The following is a 17,337-nucleotide window of genomic DNA, read 5'->3' on the forward strand; positions in this document are numbered from 1 at the left end:
TGAAGGAGTCGGTGGAGTGCCTCGTGCGGCGCAGCTCGGCCCGCACGACGCGGCTGGAGCACGCCCAGCACCTGCTGGCCCAGTACGCGGAAGCCCACGAGGAGCTCGAGCCGTGGCTGGCCGAGACGCAGCGGGCCGTGGCCAGCCTCCCCCCGGACGGCGAGGGCCAGGGGGCCTTCCGGGAGCAGCAGGAGCTGCTGCAGGTGAGCCGCGGGAGCCCCCGGGGGGCGGCCTGGTGCCCGGCCCGGCTTCTCACGCCCGCCCCCCGCCCCACGCAGGCTCTCTGGGAGGCCGTCGCCGAGCACAAGCCGCTGATGAGCAGGATGGAGCACGCGGTGGGGCAGCTGGCAGAGCTCAGCCCGGGGGAGGCCGCCCCCTTCCTGCGGGGCTGGCGGGCGGCTGAGGAGCGGTACAGCCGCGTCCGGGAGCGCGTCCGCCGGGCTGCGGCGGTGCTGCAGGAGGCCATCCCTCGCTACAGCCAGGTGAGCGGCCGGCCCCGGGGCCCCGGCCGGGGGGCTGCCTGGCCCTGCCAGCCCCTCCTGCCGCCTCAGCTGCCCCTCTGCCCAGCAGGGGGTGAAGGGGGGGGCCCCAAGAGGCGGGCGCCGTGCAAGCCGCGCCCAGCCCCTCCGCCCTTGCTGTGCAGCCGAGTCTCGCTTCCGGTCGCAGCTGCCTGGGGCGAGGGGTCTTATCCCGCCGGCCTTTGCCTGGGGCCTCCAGAGACCCCCTGAGCCGGACTCTTGTCCATGGGCCGGAAGGGTTCCTCACGCCTGCTCTGCGTTCATCAGTCGGTGCTGCTGGGTCTTTGGGGCGTGTCCTGTGCTGAGTCGAAAAGGATGCGCAGACACGTTGTTTCAAAGGGCAAGTGGGCAGGGGGGCCGGCGTGGCGGGGCGCCCTCGAGTCTCAGGAGGGGGCGCGCTAGAGACACCGGAGGGCAGGCGGCAAGTGAGGCGGGAAGCCTGTGAGTGCTCAAGGGCCGGGACTCTCGCTCGACGTGGATGTGGGGCTTTTTATGGACTTTTTAACCACAAGGACTAGAAACTTTAGAGACATGGAGATGGGCCCAAGCCAAGTAAACAGGGAACTCCGCCTGGCCACCCGGCACGCTATGCTCCTGGCGGGCCACACGAGAGCCTTTTCCTGGGGGGGCGTGCCCGGCTGATCGGCGGGGAGGCACCGTGACGGGGGGGGGGGGGGGAGGCGTCGCACGCGGCTGGTCAGCAGGGGCTGGGCTTTGGCGGGGAGGCCTGGTGCGACGCGAGGCCTGCGCTCGTTCTCAGAGACCAGGGCGAGGGGGCTTTCTGGGGCCAGAGGCGGATGCCCCAAGAGGAGCCCCATGGGGCCCGCTGCCCTGGCCAGGGGCCTGGGAAAGGAGCACCACCGGGCAGCGTGGAATCGGGCAGGTCTCTGAGGCCGTCGTAGCAGCACCAGGGGGCCTGCCCCCCCCCGAGCCCCCTTCCCACTGCCCTGCCCTCCCCTCCCGCATGTGCCCGGCAGCTGTCCGAGCGGGTGGAGCTGATGGCCGGGTGCCTGGAGAGGCTGCAGAGCCGCATGCAGCCCCCGCCTGCCATGCGGGGAGATGCCGCCTGGCTCCGGGAGCAGATCCGGGAAAATGGCCTCCGGCTGGCAGAACTGGAGAAGCTGGGAGTGACTCTGGAGACCCTCCGGGGGCAGCGGGAAGAGCTGCTGGCCACTGTGCCTGCCAGCGCCAGCCAAGGTATGTGTGCGCCTCCAGCGCCAGGTGGGCCCCTCTTCCCGCCGCCCGGGGCGGGGGACTCCTCCACCGAGCCCCCGCTTGCCCCAGCCCGAGCCTTTGGGGCTAGCGGGCGCCTCGCCATGTCCCGGCATCCAGGCAGGCTTGCTGTCCTCCCTGCATGCCGCCCCGCTGCTGCCCGGGAGCCTGGTGTTTCTGCCGGCCTCGTTGCCACTGTGGGCGCTCGGACCGCCCGAGGCAGGCTGCAGGCTCCTGCGGATGCCGCCCGGGCCGACCCCTCCGCTTGCCTTTGCTTCCCGACAGCGATCCACGGGCGGGTGGAGCAGCTGCAGGGCCAGTGGGAGGCGCTCTGGAAGCTCGGCGAGGAGCGGGAGGCCTGGCTGCGCGGGCTGCTGGCCCTGGCCGAGCCCTTCTGGCAGGGGCTCTCGGAGCTCGCGGTCGCGCTGGGCGACATCCAGCAGGTGCTGCTGGAGCCACAGGAGGTCGGCCCCGATGCTCCGGCCATCCAGGCCCGGCTCGGCGCCATGCAGGTACCGGGAGCTGGGTGGGATGTGCCCCCCTGCGGGGGGCCATCACAGGGTCCCAGGGTTTTGGGGCCTGCAGCATGGAGTGCCTGCGGAGCCCTGGGCTGCACCAGCCGCGGGCGGCTCTCCGGCTCGGCCTGGTGCGCAGGGGCCCGGGATGCGTGGCGGGCGCCCAGTGCCTCTGACGCTGCAGAGGTCAGGCGCGACCCTCAGGGCGAGCCGCCAGGGGGGCTGCGTTCACCTCCAGGAGCCAGTCGACCCCTTGGAAGGCCGCCCAGGTTGGCAGCCCCCACCGCTTCTCGTGGGAGCAAATTCTGTGCTTGGTGGTTCCTGAAGAAGCCCCTGCTTCGCCTGTCAGAATTTTGTGGGGTGACTCCTTGGGGATTATGGCGGGGGGCGGTGGAGGGGGGCCTCCCTCGGCCGGGTCCTTCTCGCAAGCCCCCTTCGCACATGGGCCTGCCTGAGCCCCCCACGCCGGCTCCACTCGCAGTGCCCCACGGCCGCTCGGCTCACGCCTGGCCTCGCCCGTGCGCTGCCCCGCTGGGCGCGCGCTCCTGCCCCCGCCGAGCCGACGCGCCACTGGGGCCTCTGGGCACGACCCCGGCAGGGCCGCCCCCAGCCCAGCGCTCCTCCCGCTCCGCCCCCAGGCCCTGCGGGAGGAGCTGGACACCGTGCAGACGGAGCTGGACTCCCTGGGCGCCCTGGGCGTGGAGCTGGTGTCGTCCTGCGGGGACCTGGACAAGCCGGACGTGGCCAAGGGCCTGGATGACGTGAGTGCGGAGGCGCTGGGCAGACCCCCTGGAGGAGGCCCCAGGAAGGGAGGGGCGCCTCTGTCTGGGCACCGGGGGGCCTGGGGGGCCGGGAGGGCTGCTCCCCCCTTGGAGCCCGGCAGGCCGCCAAGCCGCTCTCCTCTGGTGCCGCGCCGAGGAGGAGCGCCAGTCCTGGGCTCCCCCGGCGCACGGGGTCACCTCGGCAGGAAGCCGGGCCCGGCTGGGCGTGCCCTGGGGGAGGGCCCTTGGGGCCCTGCCCCCCTCACGCCCGCCTCCTTCCCCACTGCGCAGCTCTATGTCTTGTGGAACAGCCTGAGCAAGGTGTGGGCGGAGCGGCAGAACCGCCTGGAGGAGCAGCTGCAGGCCTCAGTCGCCCACCAGGAGGCCGTGGAGGTGAGGGGTCACGGCCGGGCCAGGGCGCAGGGGTCTGCCCCAGCAGGGTGACCCGTGCCCCCCCCACCCCACTGCACCGGCTGCCGATGGTGCTGCCCGCCCTGGCCCTGCAGGAGCGGCTGCTGGTGGCCCGTGGGCTCCTCCGCGCTGGGCACTGGTCCTGCTGCTGCCCAGGCATCCTGGTGGGGGGCTTTGCTTTCGGGGGGCGCAGTTCTGGGGGCCTGGGCACCTGCCTCGGCTTCTCCCCCTGTGGCCTTGCTGCCCGTGCCTGGCATACGCCCAAGGCGGGGGGCTAGCGGGAGGCCAAGGGCGCTGGGGCTGGGTGCTGCTCCCCGGCCCCCCCAGCCGGCGCGCCCCCTGCCGGCTCCCCCAGCTGTCCCCCTGCTCCCCCCGCAGAGGCTGGCGGGCTGGCTGGAGAGCGCGGAGCTGCGGGTGGCGGGCCGGTTCCTGGTTGGGGCGGACCTGGAGGTGCTGGAGCAGCAGCTGCTGGACCTCAAGGCAAGGAGGCTCCGGAGGTGCGGCGGGGGTGGGGGGTGATGCCTGGTGGGGGGAGTTCCTGCCCCAAGCGAAATGCCACCAGAGGGCAGAGCCGGAGCGGTGGGGCCAGCAACACCAAACCCGGTGGGCCACGCTGAGTGGCCGGTGCCTGCTGTCGGCCCCCACAGTGCCGGGCGGCTGCCTGCGCGCGCCGCCCCGGCACGCCGGGAGCAGAGGGGTGCCCGCCCCAAGGGCAGTGGCTGGCCCCAGGGCCCCGGGGGAGCCCTCCCGGCCTGCCGAGGTGCTGCAGGAGTCGCATCTCGGCGCCTGGGCAGCTGCCGATGGGAAGACCGGCTCCCGGCCACTGCTTTCCATCCCGCCCGGCAGGGCTTCAAGCGGGAGCTGCACCAGCGCAAGGTGGATGTGGAGAGCCTCTGCCAGCAGGGCGGCCTCGGCCGGGACCCCCCCCGGCGCGCTCTGCAGCTTGCGGGACCGCTGGAACCTCCTGGAGGAAGAGGTGGTCAACCGGCAGGTGAGGCCTTCCCGGCGCGACCTGAGACCACAGAGCCCTGTGGGGCACCCCCTTGGGCTGCGGAGGTTGGGGAGGGGGCTTCCCTGCCTAGGCTCCAACTGGGCTCTCCTGGGGCCGGGCACCCGTGTCGGGCCTGTCTGGCTGGCATGCGGCCTGGCGCTCCTCTGAGCAACTCCTCCTGCTTGGCTCCATATGGGGGGTGGGGGGGCAGCCCTGTCCCTGTCCTGGAGCTCGACTCACTGCCCCTTGCCCCCCCACTGAGTCTGCAGTGGTGGCCCCTGGGTTTGGGTGTCCCTGGAGCAGCGGCTCCTGCCCCCACCCACGGGGTGACGCGGCCCCTGCCCGGTCCCATCGGTGCAGGAGTGCGAGGACAGGCTGGACGTGCACACGGTGGGCATGTCATGAATGGAGCCGGCTGGAGCCGGGGGTCAGGCTAGATGGCCCGGGAGGCCCCTTCCGACTCGCTCTGCTTCTGTCTCCCTCGCAGCACGGCCTGGAGGCGGCCCTGCTGGGGCTGGGCCAGGTGCAGAGCCAGCTGGAGGAGCTACTGCAGTGGCTGCTGCACACCGCCGAGGGGCTGCGCGGGCCCCCCGACCTCAGCCTCGACCTGCAGCGCTGCGAGATCGAGCTGGCCAAGCACAAGGTGGCGGGGGCGGCTCGCCCAAGGGGCCGGGGCCGGGGCCGGGGCCGGGGCCGGCCACCCGCCCTGCTGACCCTCCCCCGCCGGCAGGTGCTGCGGAACGACGTCCTGTCGCGGGCGCGCACGGTGCGGTCCGTGCAGGAGGCCGGCCAGAGGGTGCTGCTCACCAGCGCGGGCGACTCGGCGGAGGGGCTGCAGGGCCGCCTCCAGCAGCTGGGCCAGCGCTGGGACTTCGTGCTGCACCGGACGGAGAGCCGCCAGCTGGAGCTGGAGGGCAACCTGGGCCAGGTGATGCCGGCGGGCGCGGGGCCCTTCCAGGCGGGCAGCGCAGAGTGAGGCGGGCGGCCCTGCCCTGCCCTGCCCGCTCCCACCTGTGCATGGAGCAGCCCGTGGAGCCGGGGCGGGGGGGCGGCATCCTTGCGCGCCTTCCCTCTCTGCGTCCCGCCCGGCAGGGCGTCCTGTGGGCGTCCCGGGCAGCTGCCATGGCCAGAGGGGCACCCTGCCCGCCTCGCTCACCACGCTCCGGCCCACATTCCCGCAGGTGCGGGAGATCACGCGGGAGGCGACGGGCCTGCTGCAGTGGCTGGAGCAGCTGGGGGTGCAGCTCTCCTTCTCCCGGCCCCTCTGGGGCCACGCCGAGGCTGCCACGGACAGCCTGGCAGCGCATGTGGTAAGCCGCTTCCTGGGCGCGCGCCCCTTTCCGGAGCCCGCTGGGTCCCCGCAGGGGCTGTGGGGGCATCCAGAATGGACCAACAGAGCCCCCTGCCAGCCCCGTGACAGCGACGCCGGGCACCCTCCCGGCCAGGCCTGGTGGTGGCAGCTGCGGCGCCCCTCCCGGCCTCCTCGCTGGCAGCCCCTCCTCAGGCCAGGCAGCCCCCCCCACCCTGCTTCCCCCCCCAGGCAGGCGCCCCTCCGGCATCCCTCCTCCCCTGCAACAACCGATCCGCAAACTGGCTCACTGATTTGTGCGGGAACCAACCCACCCCCACCCCCACCCCCACCCTCGCCCTTTCTGCCTGGAATGGCGCTCCAGGCTAACGATGCACGTGTACAATCTGGATGTGGGCTCAGAACAGCACCCAAATAATTAAACCCCTCTTTCTGATCCCCCACAAGGCTATTTTTCCAACCCCCCCGGGGGACTTCTCCCCTCCCCTCCCCTCCCCTCCCGCACGCTCACCTCCTCAGCGCCTCCATGCTCCACGCACCCGGCTGGGGCTTGCTGCATCCCAGGAGCACCGCGCCCCTTCGGCTGCTGGCGTCAAGGAAAGCCTGGGGCAGCTGCAGTGCCGCCGCTGGGAGGCGGGGAGCTCTTTCGTGGGGCAGAGGGCTCGAGTGGGGCTCCCTTCTGCCGGCCCCACTGGCCTGCCTGGTGGACACCCCGCGCACCATTTCCTTCGTGGCGAGAGCTCTCCACTCGCGCCCTTGCCGGCCTCTTCTTGGATTAGCTGCAAGCCCGTAAGGGGCCCATCCTCTCGCCTCATGTGCTCAGGCGACGTGCTTTGGCGAGGAGCCGCCAGAGCCGTGAAAGCCCACGGACCTGGCGTGTCGGACGGGTGGGGCAGGGCTCCCCCGTGGCATCTCCAGGCACGTGCTGGCAGCTGCTTCTCCGCAGGGCCGAGTCTCCCGGGCCTCCCTCGTCTCTGAACGCTGCCTTCGGGCGCGGCTGCTCTTCCGCCATCGCCTTGGAGAGCGCCCCGGCTCGCTGCTCTTCTCAAAGACGCCCGTGTTCCCGTTTCACGTGGCCCCCCCTTCCCTGCTCGCACCCCCATGCACAAGGCGGGTGGCTGGGGAGCCCGCCCGCGGATGCGCCCTTGCACTCACCTCCCCGTCCAACAGGCCTTGTGCGAAGAGATGGACGCCAAGCAGCCGGCTTACGACGCGGCCCGGGACAAGCTGCGGCGCCTGCTGGGCTCGCGCCCCCTGCCCGGGGCCTCGGGCCTGGAGCACAGCCTGCGCATGCTGGAGCAGAAGTGGGCCAGCGTGGCCGGCCAGCTGCGGGAGCAGAAGGTACGGGGGGGGCGGGGGGGCGACTGAGAGCTGCCTTCCGGGGGGCGGCGTGCAGCCACCGTCTCCCTTCCTTCCCCAGGAGCGCCTCAGCGAAGGCCTGACGGCAGCTGCAGAGCTTCACGCCGGAGCGCAGGCGCTGCTGGGAGGGCTGGGGCAGCTGGAAGAGGCCCTGGGGGCCCTGCCCCCACCGAGCTACGTCCTGGAGAGGGTCACCGGCCAGATCCAGGAGCAGCAGGTCAGCGGAGGGCCAGTGGAGCCGCTCCCCACTGGAGCCCTGCAGGAAGGCGCGCTCCTTGGGGAGGGGAGGCGTCCCGTGCGTCTGCATGCGCCACGCAGGGAGTGTGCGAGTGGGGGCCGAGGAAGTTACCCCCAGATCCTGGCGGGGGACACAGCGATGGCCACGGGCCCTTGGTCTGCCGCTGCAGGGCCCGGCCTGAGCCCCGCACGCTGGCTTCCTCCGAGCCAGGGGCTTGCAGCCCCTCCCCAGTGCGCCCTGTGACGGCCCGTTCGGCCGGAGGGGGCCCGGGCGGGCTGGGTGAGTCGCCAGGCGGGGGCCCCTGGGGCTGCTTCGGAGGTGCGGGGGGCGCTGGTTGGGCGGGGGTCCTCCAGTGCCGCCCGCCCCGCTTGTCCCGGCAGGCCCTGGCCCGGGATTGCCAAGCCCACAAGGAGGCGCTGGCGGGCCTGGAGGCCGTGGCGGCCCGCGTGGAGGACTTCGGCCGGGGGCAGGACGGCAGCCTTGCCCGTGGCCTGGTGCTGACCGCCAAGGAGAGGCTGGCCGGGGCGCTCCAGCGCGTGGCCGAGAGGGCGGGCGAGCTGGAGGAGGCTCGCAAGTGCGCCGAGCAGGTAGGCGTGAGCCGGGGGCCGGCCTGGAGGGCCCCCACCTGGCGGGCCTTGGGGCAGCCGAAGAGTGTGGGGCGCAGGGCTGCCCTGCCGGACACGGTGCGGCCGGTGCGCTGGGCAGCCCCCGGGCGGTGGGCATGCTGGGGCGTTGACCGGGGCACCCGCTCCTCCAGTTCAGCGACTCGTGGCAGCTGCTCCGGGACTGGCTGGAGGACGCGGGGCTGGCGTGCGAGGCCCCCAGCCAGGCGGCGCTGAACCAGGAGGGGATCAAGGCTCGCCTGGCGGAGCACAAGGTGAGCAGGCGTCCGCGCAGCTGCAGGCGAGGGGCCGCCGGGCCCCCAGCCCGTGGGGCTGCCTGGCCACGGGGCAAGGGTGTCCGCCCCTCGCCGGAGAGCAGCCTCTGCGTCACGCGGCCGCGACCGCAGCGAGCCGTCCCCTGTGGAGCTCCCCAGGGGAACGGGGGTGCCGTTGCTGTCGGCACCTGGTGCAGGATGCACTCATGACGCCCCCGGAGAGGCACGGCTGTCGGCCTGCATCCTTCCCTTGTCCCTGGAGGCTGGCCTGCCCGGGAGGCCCACGAATGCAGCCCCGCGGCTCGGCTGGACGGGCTTGGGCAGGGAGAGCTTGCAGGAAGGCCGTGCCCGCGTAGCCCCCCAAGGCCGAGCTCCCAGTGTGCGGGAGACGCAGGCGTTCCTCAGCTGGGCCGCTTGTTCAGCTGGATGCCGGCTCCCTGGGCCACTGAACCGTGCCCTCCCCGAGACCCCCCTCCTCGACAGCGCCACCCCGAACCCAAGGCAGCCCGGCCTTCCCCAGCCGTCGGGCCAGAGGAGGGCCGGGTGGAGCAGGCCTCCGGCAGATCCGCCGAGGCTGCAGAGCAGGGCTCGGGGGGCTCGGCCTGGGAGCGGCAGCGAGCGCACAGCAGTCATCGAGGGGCAGCTGGGCAGCTTCCTGCTGGGGAGGCTCCCCCCGAGGCCCACCGAGCCCTTTCAGGCCCTTCCGGCTGCTCTTCTGCGACCCTCCGACAGAGCTGCAGCGAGCCAGGAGAGCGGGTGGGCCGGGAGGCAAGGCTTTGGGCGGGGGGGGGGGGTTCAGCGAGCGTCAGCCGCCCCTCCATGCCGCTTGGTCCGTAGTGGAGCGGCTGGAACTGGCTGCGGATTTTTTCCCCCCTTGCGAAGGAGCAAGTTTGCTGCAGCCCTCGACCCCGGTGGGGACCGTCCGGCAGGCTCCGCTGACACTCCGGCCGGCCCTGGGGACAGCCAGCCGTCCTGGGAGCCGCGGGTTCCTAGCAGGGCTCGCTGGATCGGCATCCTGTGGAAGGTGCTCGCAGCTCCGGCGGGGTGCCCCTGCGGGTGGCCGTTCCATGGGGAGCGGGCCTGTCGGTCAGCAGCGCCACCGCATCCCTGCGCAGGGGGAGCGCCACCGCGCCCGGCCCCACCGGCTCTGCTTGGAGCAGCCACACTGGTGCAGAGTGGCCGCCCCCCCGCCCCCCCGCCCCACGGACGGGCCGAGCTCCCTGTGGGGAGGCGCCCCCGCCTGCCTCCTCATGGGACATGGGTGCAGATCTCCAACCGAGGAGGCGGCAGGGGCATCCCAAGGGGGCGTCCCTCCCGGGCACTCTCTTTGTGGCAGGGTTGGAAGCCCTTTGCTCTTCACTGGGGGAGGGAGCGAACGGTGGGAGCACTTTGGATCGGGGGGTGGGGGTCCCAGAAGCCAGCTTGCCCTACCTCGCACCCTCCCGTGCTGCGCGGAGGAGGCATCTGGTGGGCCGCCGTGGGAATTTAGGTCACGCCCGGGGAGACTCCCTGTGGCCTGGGGCCGACCCGGGGCTCTCCTCGCGTTCGCGCACAGCTGCCCCCTTGTGCCCCACAGGAGTTCCAGAGAGGGCTGCGCGCGAAGCGGCCAGCCTATGAGGCGACCCTGAGGAGCGGGCGCCTCCTCCTCCAGAGGGCCCGGCACCCCGACGATGCGCCACGCCTGCAGGAGGGGCTCGCGGAGCTGAAGGAGCGCTGGGGGGCTGTGTGCGGCTGGGCCGCCGAGCGGTGCGTGTGGCGGGGAGGCGCTGCGTGGGGGTTCGGGGCCCCTGCAGGGCTGTGGCCGCTGCCCCATCCCCAGGCCCACCTCCCGTGACGTGTCCCCGGCACCTCTGCCCCGTCTCCCCCTGCCCTTCCTTTGCCCGGGGGCACAAGCACGGCGTCCCGGAGGAGTGGGCGGCCATGGGCAAGGGGGCCGCGCTCTCCCCCGGCGGCAATCCCAGGCGGGAGCACGACTCAGTGGGGCCTGCCCCGTGGCAGGCTGCGCTGGCGGGCCGGGCCGGGCCGGGCCGCCCCCGGGACCCGCCCGGCCTGGCCGCCAAGGGCATGCGGTCGCCGGCCACCCGCCTTGCCGTTGCCATTGCAGGCAGCGCAAGCTGGAGGAGCGGCTGCTCTTCTGTGGCCACGTCACGGACGCCCTGCAGACGCTGCTGGAGTGGCTGTACCAGGCGGAGCCGCAGCTGGCGGAGGGAGCCCCTGTGGCCGGCGACAGGGACCTGGTGGCCCTGCTGCTGGACAAGCACAAGGTCGGCCCCCCCGGGGCCCTTGCCGCGGCCGGGGCGGGGTGGGGAGTGTGGGGCGGGGAGGCCCCTCCCGGCAGCAGCCGCCGCCCACGCTGTGTAACGTGAACGGGGCAGAGGCGGCCCCCCGGAGGAGCCCCGGGCCCGGGCCTTCCTGTCCCCATCGCAGCAGCTGCAGGACCTGCTGGCTCCCTCCCTGCCCAGGTCTTCCAGAAGGAGTTGGACCAGCGGGCCAGCTGCATCCAGACCCTCCGGCACGCCATGCACGGCCTCAGCCCAGGCCCCAGCGCGGGGGAGTCCCCGTGGCTGCAGCGCCAGGTGGAAGAACTGGGCCGGCGCTGGGAGCTCGTCAGCCAGCTCTCCGTTTCCCGGCGGGACCGGCTGGAGGCCGCGCTGAGGCAGGCGAGTCGGCGGGGCGGTGGGCAGGGAGTCCGGCGGGGGCAGGGCCGGGTGGCCCCGGGGGCCTGGTCGCCCTCGCGGGAGAAGCGAGCCCCCGGGCCAGGCACGCTGCTCCGCACGCTGAGGTGCCCCTGCCTCACAGGCCGAGGAGTTCCACACACTGCTGCATCCCTTCCTGAGCCGCCTGTCCGAGCTGGAGCGGTCCCTTCCGTGCCGGAGCCCGCCGGAGGACGAGGGGGCCGTGCGCGAGTGCCAGAGCCGGCTCAAGGTGAGGCAGGGCCTCCTGCCCGGCGACTGTGCGGCGCTCCGTGGGGCCTGTGGGCCGCAGAGCCGCGTCATCCTCCGGGCCCAGTCCATCCGTGCGTCCGTCCGGCAGGGGCTGCGGGAGAGCTTGCAGTGCCAGGAGCTGGAGCTGCAGTGCATCTGCTCCCTCGGCGAGGAGATCCTGAGCTGCTGCCATCCGGACTCGGCCATCACCATCCGCTCCTGGGTCACAGTCGCCCGGAGCCGCTTCCAGGAGGTGAGCCCAGTTGGCAGCCGGAGCCGGGGGGGGGGGGCTGAGGGGCTGGCGGGCTGGGCTGGGCTGGGCTGGGGGGGCAGCCGAGGCCCGCTGAGCCTGACCCCTGCCCCGTGGGCCCCGTCAGGTGTCCGGCTGGGCCCAGCAGCAGGATGAACGGCTTCAGGCCCAGATGGCCACGCTGGCCGCCAAGCAGGAGGAGGTGGCCCGGCTCTTCGACTGGGTCGCCGCAGCCGAGGAGTCCTTGAGCCTCCGGGACCGGGAGCCGCTGCCAGAGGATGCCGAGCAGCTGGAAGAGCTCAGCTCGCAGCACGCGGTAACGGGGCCGCCCCGCGGCGTGGGGCCCTCACGGCTCCCGGGCCCCAGGCAGAGACTCTCTGGGGCCCGGGGACGCCGCCTGCCTGCCCGCCCACCCCCTTCCGCCTGCACCCGACTGAGCGTGCGCGGCTCTGCCCCGGCAGGAGGGGGCTTGGCGCAGGGGGGAGCTCCCTTGTGCCCCCAGTAAGGACCCCGTGCTCCGCCGGGCCGCTGTGTGAGTTGGAGACCCCCCGAGTGAAGGGGGCGGGCGCCCACCCGCCTTTCCCGAATCAGCACGGGACTCAGGCCCTCTTCAGCTCTGCCCCAGGCTCACCGGCGCCAGTGTCGACGCGGGTGCGCAAGGCTGGCTTGCGCGCACTGCCATGCGCCACGGTGCCGGCGGCCTCCTTCGGCTCGCAGGACTGGCTCTGTGTGCGGAGAGGGTCCCTGCGTGCTCCCAAGCTCTCGCGGGCTCTTCTTGGCCCGTTTCCCAGCCGGGCAAAGACATCTGGCCAGCAAGAGGAGCCGGATCCCAGCCGGGTGCAGGGAGGGAGGCCTGGGGTTGCCGGGTGCTGGGCCCCTGCCCGCTCAGCGTCGCCTCTGCTGCCAGGTATTCGTGGAGGAGCTGGCCCGCAAGCAGCCGGAGGTGGAGAAGCTGGCCAAGGGCTGCACACGCCCAGCGCCCCCGGAGCCGGGGGGGGGGCCTGGGGCCCCGCGATCTTGCCTCCCGTGAGTGCCTCCCGTTGGCTTCCCAGCAGCGCCATCTCTGCGGCAGGGCTCTGCCCGGCCCCCGGGTCCTTTCCAGCCCCCGTCATGTCTGCGTCGGGAAGGGCTTTCCCCTTGCTCATTTTTCTCTCCAAAAGCCGCCTCCTTTCCACGTTCCTTCTTCCTTTGCAAACCTGTTTTCACTCTGAGTCTTAATTTTTAAAAAACTCACCACACCTATTCTTCCAGCCCACTTTTCTGCCCACTCCTCTGGAGCTCCTTTTCTGGGCTGCCCGTGCCCTTCCCTGCCTCCCCACGGCGCCCTCGCTGGCCTGCCAGGGCCGTACCAGCCGGGCCACAGCTCCCTCCGCCTGACCTGCCCTGAGCGGCAGACCGGCTCTTCTTGGAAACCAGGCCCACCGAATCGCAGTTTCCCCTGCCCCCCCCCCCCCAAGCAGACAGAGTCACGTGCGCGTTTTCCGTTTGCTTTTTTCCTTGAGCTGGGGAGAGTCGGCAGTGCCTGTGTGGCCGGAGCGACCCACACAGAGCCTGGCGGGATCCCGCTCGATCGAACAGTGTGGGGCTTGGGTGGGGGGTGCCGTGACCCGCGTGGACAGCGTGGAGCGTGGACTGGAGTGGCGGGGCTGCCGAGCAGCTTCCCCGAGCTGCCGCTTGCGCCCCCCCATGCTGCGGGGGGGCCGGGGCAGGCCCCCGGGGCCCCGGCGCCCGGGGGGGGGGGGGGCTGCGAGTGGTGCTGGGATCGCCACGCTCGTGCAGCCCTCCCACAGCCCAGACCCTCTTCCAGGGCGGCGTGGCACCGGCAGACTCCCCGCGAGGAACCTGGCGGCGGCCCTTGAGGGGCCCGCCCCTCAGAGCCCCCCCCTGGCCCAGCTGGCCCACCGCTGGCAGCAGCTCTGGCTGGCGGCCCTCGACCGGCAGTACCGCCTGCAGCACTCCCGGCAGCGCCTCCAGGAGGTAAGGCGGGGGCCAAGGAGCGCCCTCACCCTGCCCAGGCCTTCCCTGCCCAGGCCGCTCACCGGGCTGCGAGAAATGAGGGCGGGGAGCATAGCAGAGCGGCCCCAGCCCCGGCCCCCGCCCCAGCCTGGCCCCCGCAGCTCCCTTCTCGCCATCTCTGGCGACCCACACGTGGGTCAGGAAAGCGAGGCCACCCAGAGACTCGTTTTCGCTCGGAGGGCTGCCCCGTCCTGCGGGCAGCTGCCCATCGAAGCGAGCCGAGCAGCGAGCAGGGGCCGCTCCCCCGTCCTACGCGGGGCTGTGCGGCAGCCGTGCTCAGGGCGCTGGGCCCCCGCCGCCTGGCCTGCCTGGGCGAGCCTCCTCCCAGCGGCCGCTCTCCCCTCGCCCGCACAGCTGGAGGAGTTCTCCCACTTCGACTTCACCGTGTGGCGGAAGCGCTACCTGCAGTGGATCGGCCACCGGAAGTCGCGGGTCCTGGACGTGTTTCGCGGCATCGACAGGGACCAGGACGGGCGCATCACCCAGCAGGAGTTCGTGGATGGCGTCCTCTCCTCCAGTGAGTGCAGTGCTGGGGGCCCGGGGGGGGCACCAAGCCGTTCTGCTTTCCCTCGGTCTCGGGGAGCCACCGAGCAGCCGAGTGGGAAGGGCTAGAAGGCCCACGGGTCCAACCCTTCCTACTATGGGGCGCTAAACTGCAGCCTCCCATGGGCTTTTGGGAGGTCTCCGGTGCGGGAGGGCCCAGCTCTCTCTGGGCAGCGATTCCTCTGCTCCGGCAGCCGCGAAGCTCCTCCTGCCATGGAGGCCGGCTCTGGCCAAGCGCGCCAGGGGCAGGAGAGATGGCTGGGCTCGCACGCTGGGGGCTCTGGCTCTGGCCGACGCTTGCCGGGGGCTGCCTGGCTCGCGCCTCTGATGGGGTGCCTGGCCGTGGGCCCCCATCCTCCGCTCTGCTTCCCAGAATTCCCCACCAACACGCTGGAGATGAGTGCTGTGGCAGGCATCTTCGACAACAACCGGGACGGCTTCATCGACTACTACGAATTTGCCAGCGCTCTGCACCCCAGCCGAGACGCGCTGCGCAGGACAGCCGACACGGATCGGATTCAGGACGAGGTACGGCGGCAGCGCCCAGCCCCGAGCCGCTGATCAGACCCCGCCAGACGTGCGAAGAGGCCGGTGCGGCGTCTCCGCCGCCCCGCAGACCCTCCCGTCAGCTGGGCAGGCTCACATGAAGCCACAAGCCATGGGGCTTCCTCCCCTCGCCAGGCTGCCCTGGCCTCCGCATTGGGGGGTTTCAGAAACCACAGCAGCACGGGGCTCGGCCGGACGGCTTCTCCACGCCGCGCGCCGCCATTTGCAGTCGGAGCCTCAGCCCGTCGTGGTGCGCAGCGCAGCACCCCAGAGCTGCCGGGCCGATGCGTGCCCGCCGGCCGTTTCGTGGGGCGGCTGAGCCAAGCCCGCCGGCCTGCTGCCTGCTCCCAAGGCTGCCTTGAGGCAGAAGGGGGCGCCTGGCTGAGCACAGCCCCCCTGCGCCCCCGCTCCGGAGCTGCTTTTCCACTCTAAAAAAGTGGCTTTGAAAAAAATGGGGGGGGGACTTGGCCCACCCGCCAGGGCCCCCATAGCACAGCCTGGAGGCCGGGGCCAGGAGCCCTCAGCCCCCCCCCGCCAGCTCCGGGCAGCGGAGGAGGTGGAGGTGCTGGGGGGGGAGCATGTGCGAGTGCTGCGGGGGGAGATGCCCGGGAGATCCCGGTTCCAGCCACGGAGCCCCTCGCCGGGTGCGTTTGGGCCAGCCGGACGGGCACGCAGGGGGCCGCGAGGACCGAGCAGGGAGTGGGGAGGGGGCGTGCCACCTAGGGGCTCGTGGGCACGCAAGCAGGGCGCACACGGCAGGGCAGGGCAGGGCAGGGCAGGGCAGGCATGGGGCCCGGACGGCTGTGGGCTGGAGGGCCTGGGCCGGGCTGCCTCGTGCGAGGGCGCAGGCCAGCGTGGTGCGAGGCTCTGCGGAGACGCGGCGCTCAGCGCCACGGCACAGCAGCGCCCCACCGATTGGCAGATGCTGCTTTGCGGGAGCTCTAAAATGGGGGGAGGGGGTGTGTGTGCCTCTTCACAGATCCCTCCTCCGAAGAGCCGCCTCTGTTTGTCCAGATGAGGCCGGGGAGGGGCCCATCCGGCTTCCGAAAAGCAGCTCGGGCGGAAAGACGCCCGGTGGAGGCGGCGGGAGGGGAGCCCCAAGGCAGAAGCGGGCCGGGCGCAGGGCAGCAGAGCCCTCCGGGGGGCCCGGCTCCAGAGCGGGGTGCCTCACACAGGTCCAGGCCCCCAGGTGGAAGAGTTGGAACCCCGGCCTCGCGGCCTCCCCGGCACCCCACCCACCCGGCACGCGCAAGAGCCCACTCAGCCGGCTCGCCTTCTGGCCCAGCGCCAGCCGCCTGCCCCCCACGCGGAGGGGCGCCCCTCTGACCCACCTCCTTGGCACGCAGGTGGACCGGCAGGTGGCCCAGTGCAGCTGCGCGAGGCAGTTCCAGGTGGAGCAGATCAGCGCCAACCGCTACAGGGTGGGTGTCTGCCCGGCGGCCTCGCCCGGATCCCTGGCCGGCCCTGCCCCGGGCCTGGGCCTCTGGAGCCCGGGGGCCCCGTCCCCCCTGAGCTCCCGGCCCAGAGCGGCCTCAGGCACCTCTGGCCAGCCCCGATCCAGTGCCCGGAGAGCCAGGCAGGGGCACCCGGAAGGCAGCACGGGGCCCCAGGGCGGGGAGGGCTTCCCTGTGGCCGCCGGCAGAGACTCCCCCCCCCCGCCACCCAGACTCCCAGCAGGCCGGGGCCTGCGCCACGCGCCCCCGCGGCCGGTCAGCGGTTTTCTCCCTGCCCTGTTGCAGTTCGGGGAGTCGCAGCAGCTGCGCATGGTCCGCATCCTGCGCAGCACCCTGATGGTGCGGGTTGGCGGTGGCTGGATTGCGCTGGACGAGTTCCTGGTGAAGAATGACCCCTGCAGAGGTGAGCGTTGCGGGAACGCCGAGGCCCGAGGAGCCGAGTCCCCGCAGCCTTTCCGAGTGGGGGGGCCGCGCTGGAGGGGGCGCCATGGCGTGGCCCTGCGGAGCGGGGAGAGCCACTGCTCCGTGGGGGCCGGCCTGCGGGCTCCTCCCCGCACCTCAGGCCAGGCGGAGTGCGGGGCGCGTCCCGTGGCCGTTGTCCTGCCGTGGCCTCCAGCCCCGCGCCAGAAGGGCTGCGGGGTCCAGCCCGGCCCTGCGGCTTCGCGCCCCTCCGGACTGTCCCCGGAGCCTCGTCCGGCCGGGGGGCGGTGCCCTGGGGGCCCGCCTGGCCCGCCTCCCAGGTCGCCCGCCTGCGGTGGCGACGGGCTGCGCTCAGCCCTCGGCGGTCTCTCTCCCTCGGTGCAGTGAAAGGACGGACGAACATGAAGATCAACGAGAAGTACCTCTCCGCAGACCCCGGGGGGGCCAAGGGGGCAAGCGGCCAGCCGGCCCCTGCCTCCAAGGGGCTGCCACCCAGCCGCTCCAGCTCCAGCCTCAGCCTCTGCAGCAGCGCCTCGGCCCCCAGCAGCCCCCTCGCCCGGAAGGCACGTGAGCCGCCCCGTCCCCGCTGCCTGGGGCCGGATGTGGGGGGGCAGCCCTGCTCCCCCCGCCCCGCCCTGCCCCGCCCCTTCCACAAGGCTCCTCGCTGGGGAGAGGCGGGGGATCAGGAGCCCCCTCCACCGTGCCCTGCCACGGGTGCGGGACGGCCTTCCTCCCCGGAGCCCCCAGTCGCCTGCCTGCCTGCCTGCTGGGGGGACTCCCCAACACCCGCGGGGCGTGCAGCCCGGCCCCCACGGCTCCTCGCCTCATGCGGCCCCACCACTTGCAGGCTGTCCTGCGGAGGACGCGCTCCGGGGATCGGTGCCCCATCGCCCGCACTCCTCCCGCCTCTGGCGGGGCTGAGCCGATGATCGCCGGGGCAGCCGAGGAGGGCGCTGGCCCCAACTCCGACGCAGTGCCGCCAGGTGAGCCTGA

General features: G+C 73.1%; 1 protein-coding gene across 1 annotated transcript; it reads left to right on the forward strand.

Annotated features, from left to right (window-relative positions):
- Positions 1-2,236: 2,236 nt before the first annotated feature.
- Positions 2,237-16,907, forward strand: LOC123035268 (dystonin-like; the record flags this gene model as incomplete). Its single annotated transcript, XM_044453257.1, has 25 exons — positions 2,237-2,242; positions 2,884-3,006; positions 3,298-3,399; positions 3,796-3,914; positions 4,264-4,408; positions 4,896-5,051; positions 5,139-5,336; positions 5,590-5,718; positions 6,888-7,058; positions 7,138-7,293; positions 7,695-7,901; positions 8,072-8,191; positions 8,675-8,947; positions 9,768-9,937; positions 10,296-10,455; positions 10,654-10,851; positions 10,991-11,368; positions 11,493-11,681; positions 12,273-12,391; positions 13,192-13,342; positions 13,736-13,898; positions 14,298-14,452; positions 15,817-15,909; positions 16,210-16,327; positions 16,729-16,907. Coding segments are annotated over exons 1-25 (3,978 nt in total), but the record flags the coding sequence as incomplete, so codon positions are not given.
- Between the last annotated feature and the right edge of the window lie 430 nt (positions 16,908-17,337).

The sequence above is a fragment of the Varanus komodoensis genome, unplaced genomic scaffold (genome assembly GCF_004798865.1).
Source record: "Varanus komodoensis strain SLA01 unplaced genomic scaffold, ASM479886v1 scaffold78, whole genome shotgun sequence".
NCBI lineage: Eukaryota > Metazoa > Chordata > Lepidosauria > Squamata > Varanidae > Varanus > Varanus komodoensis.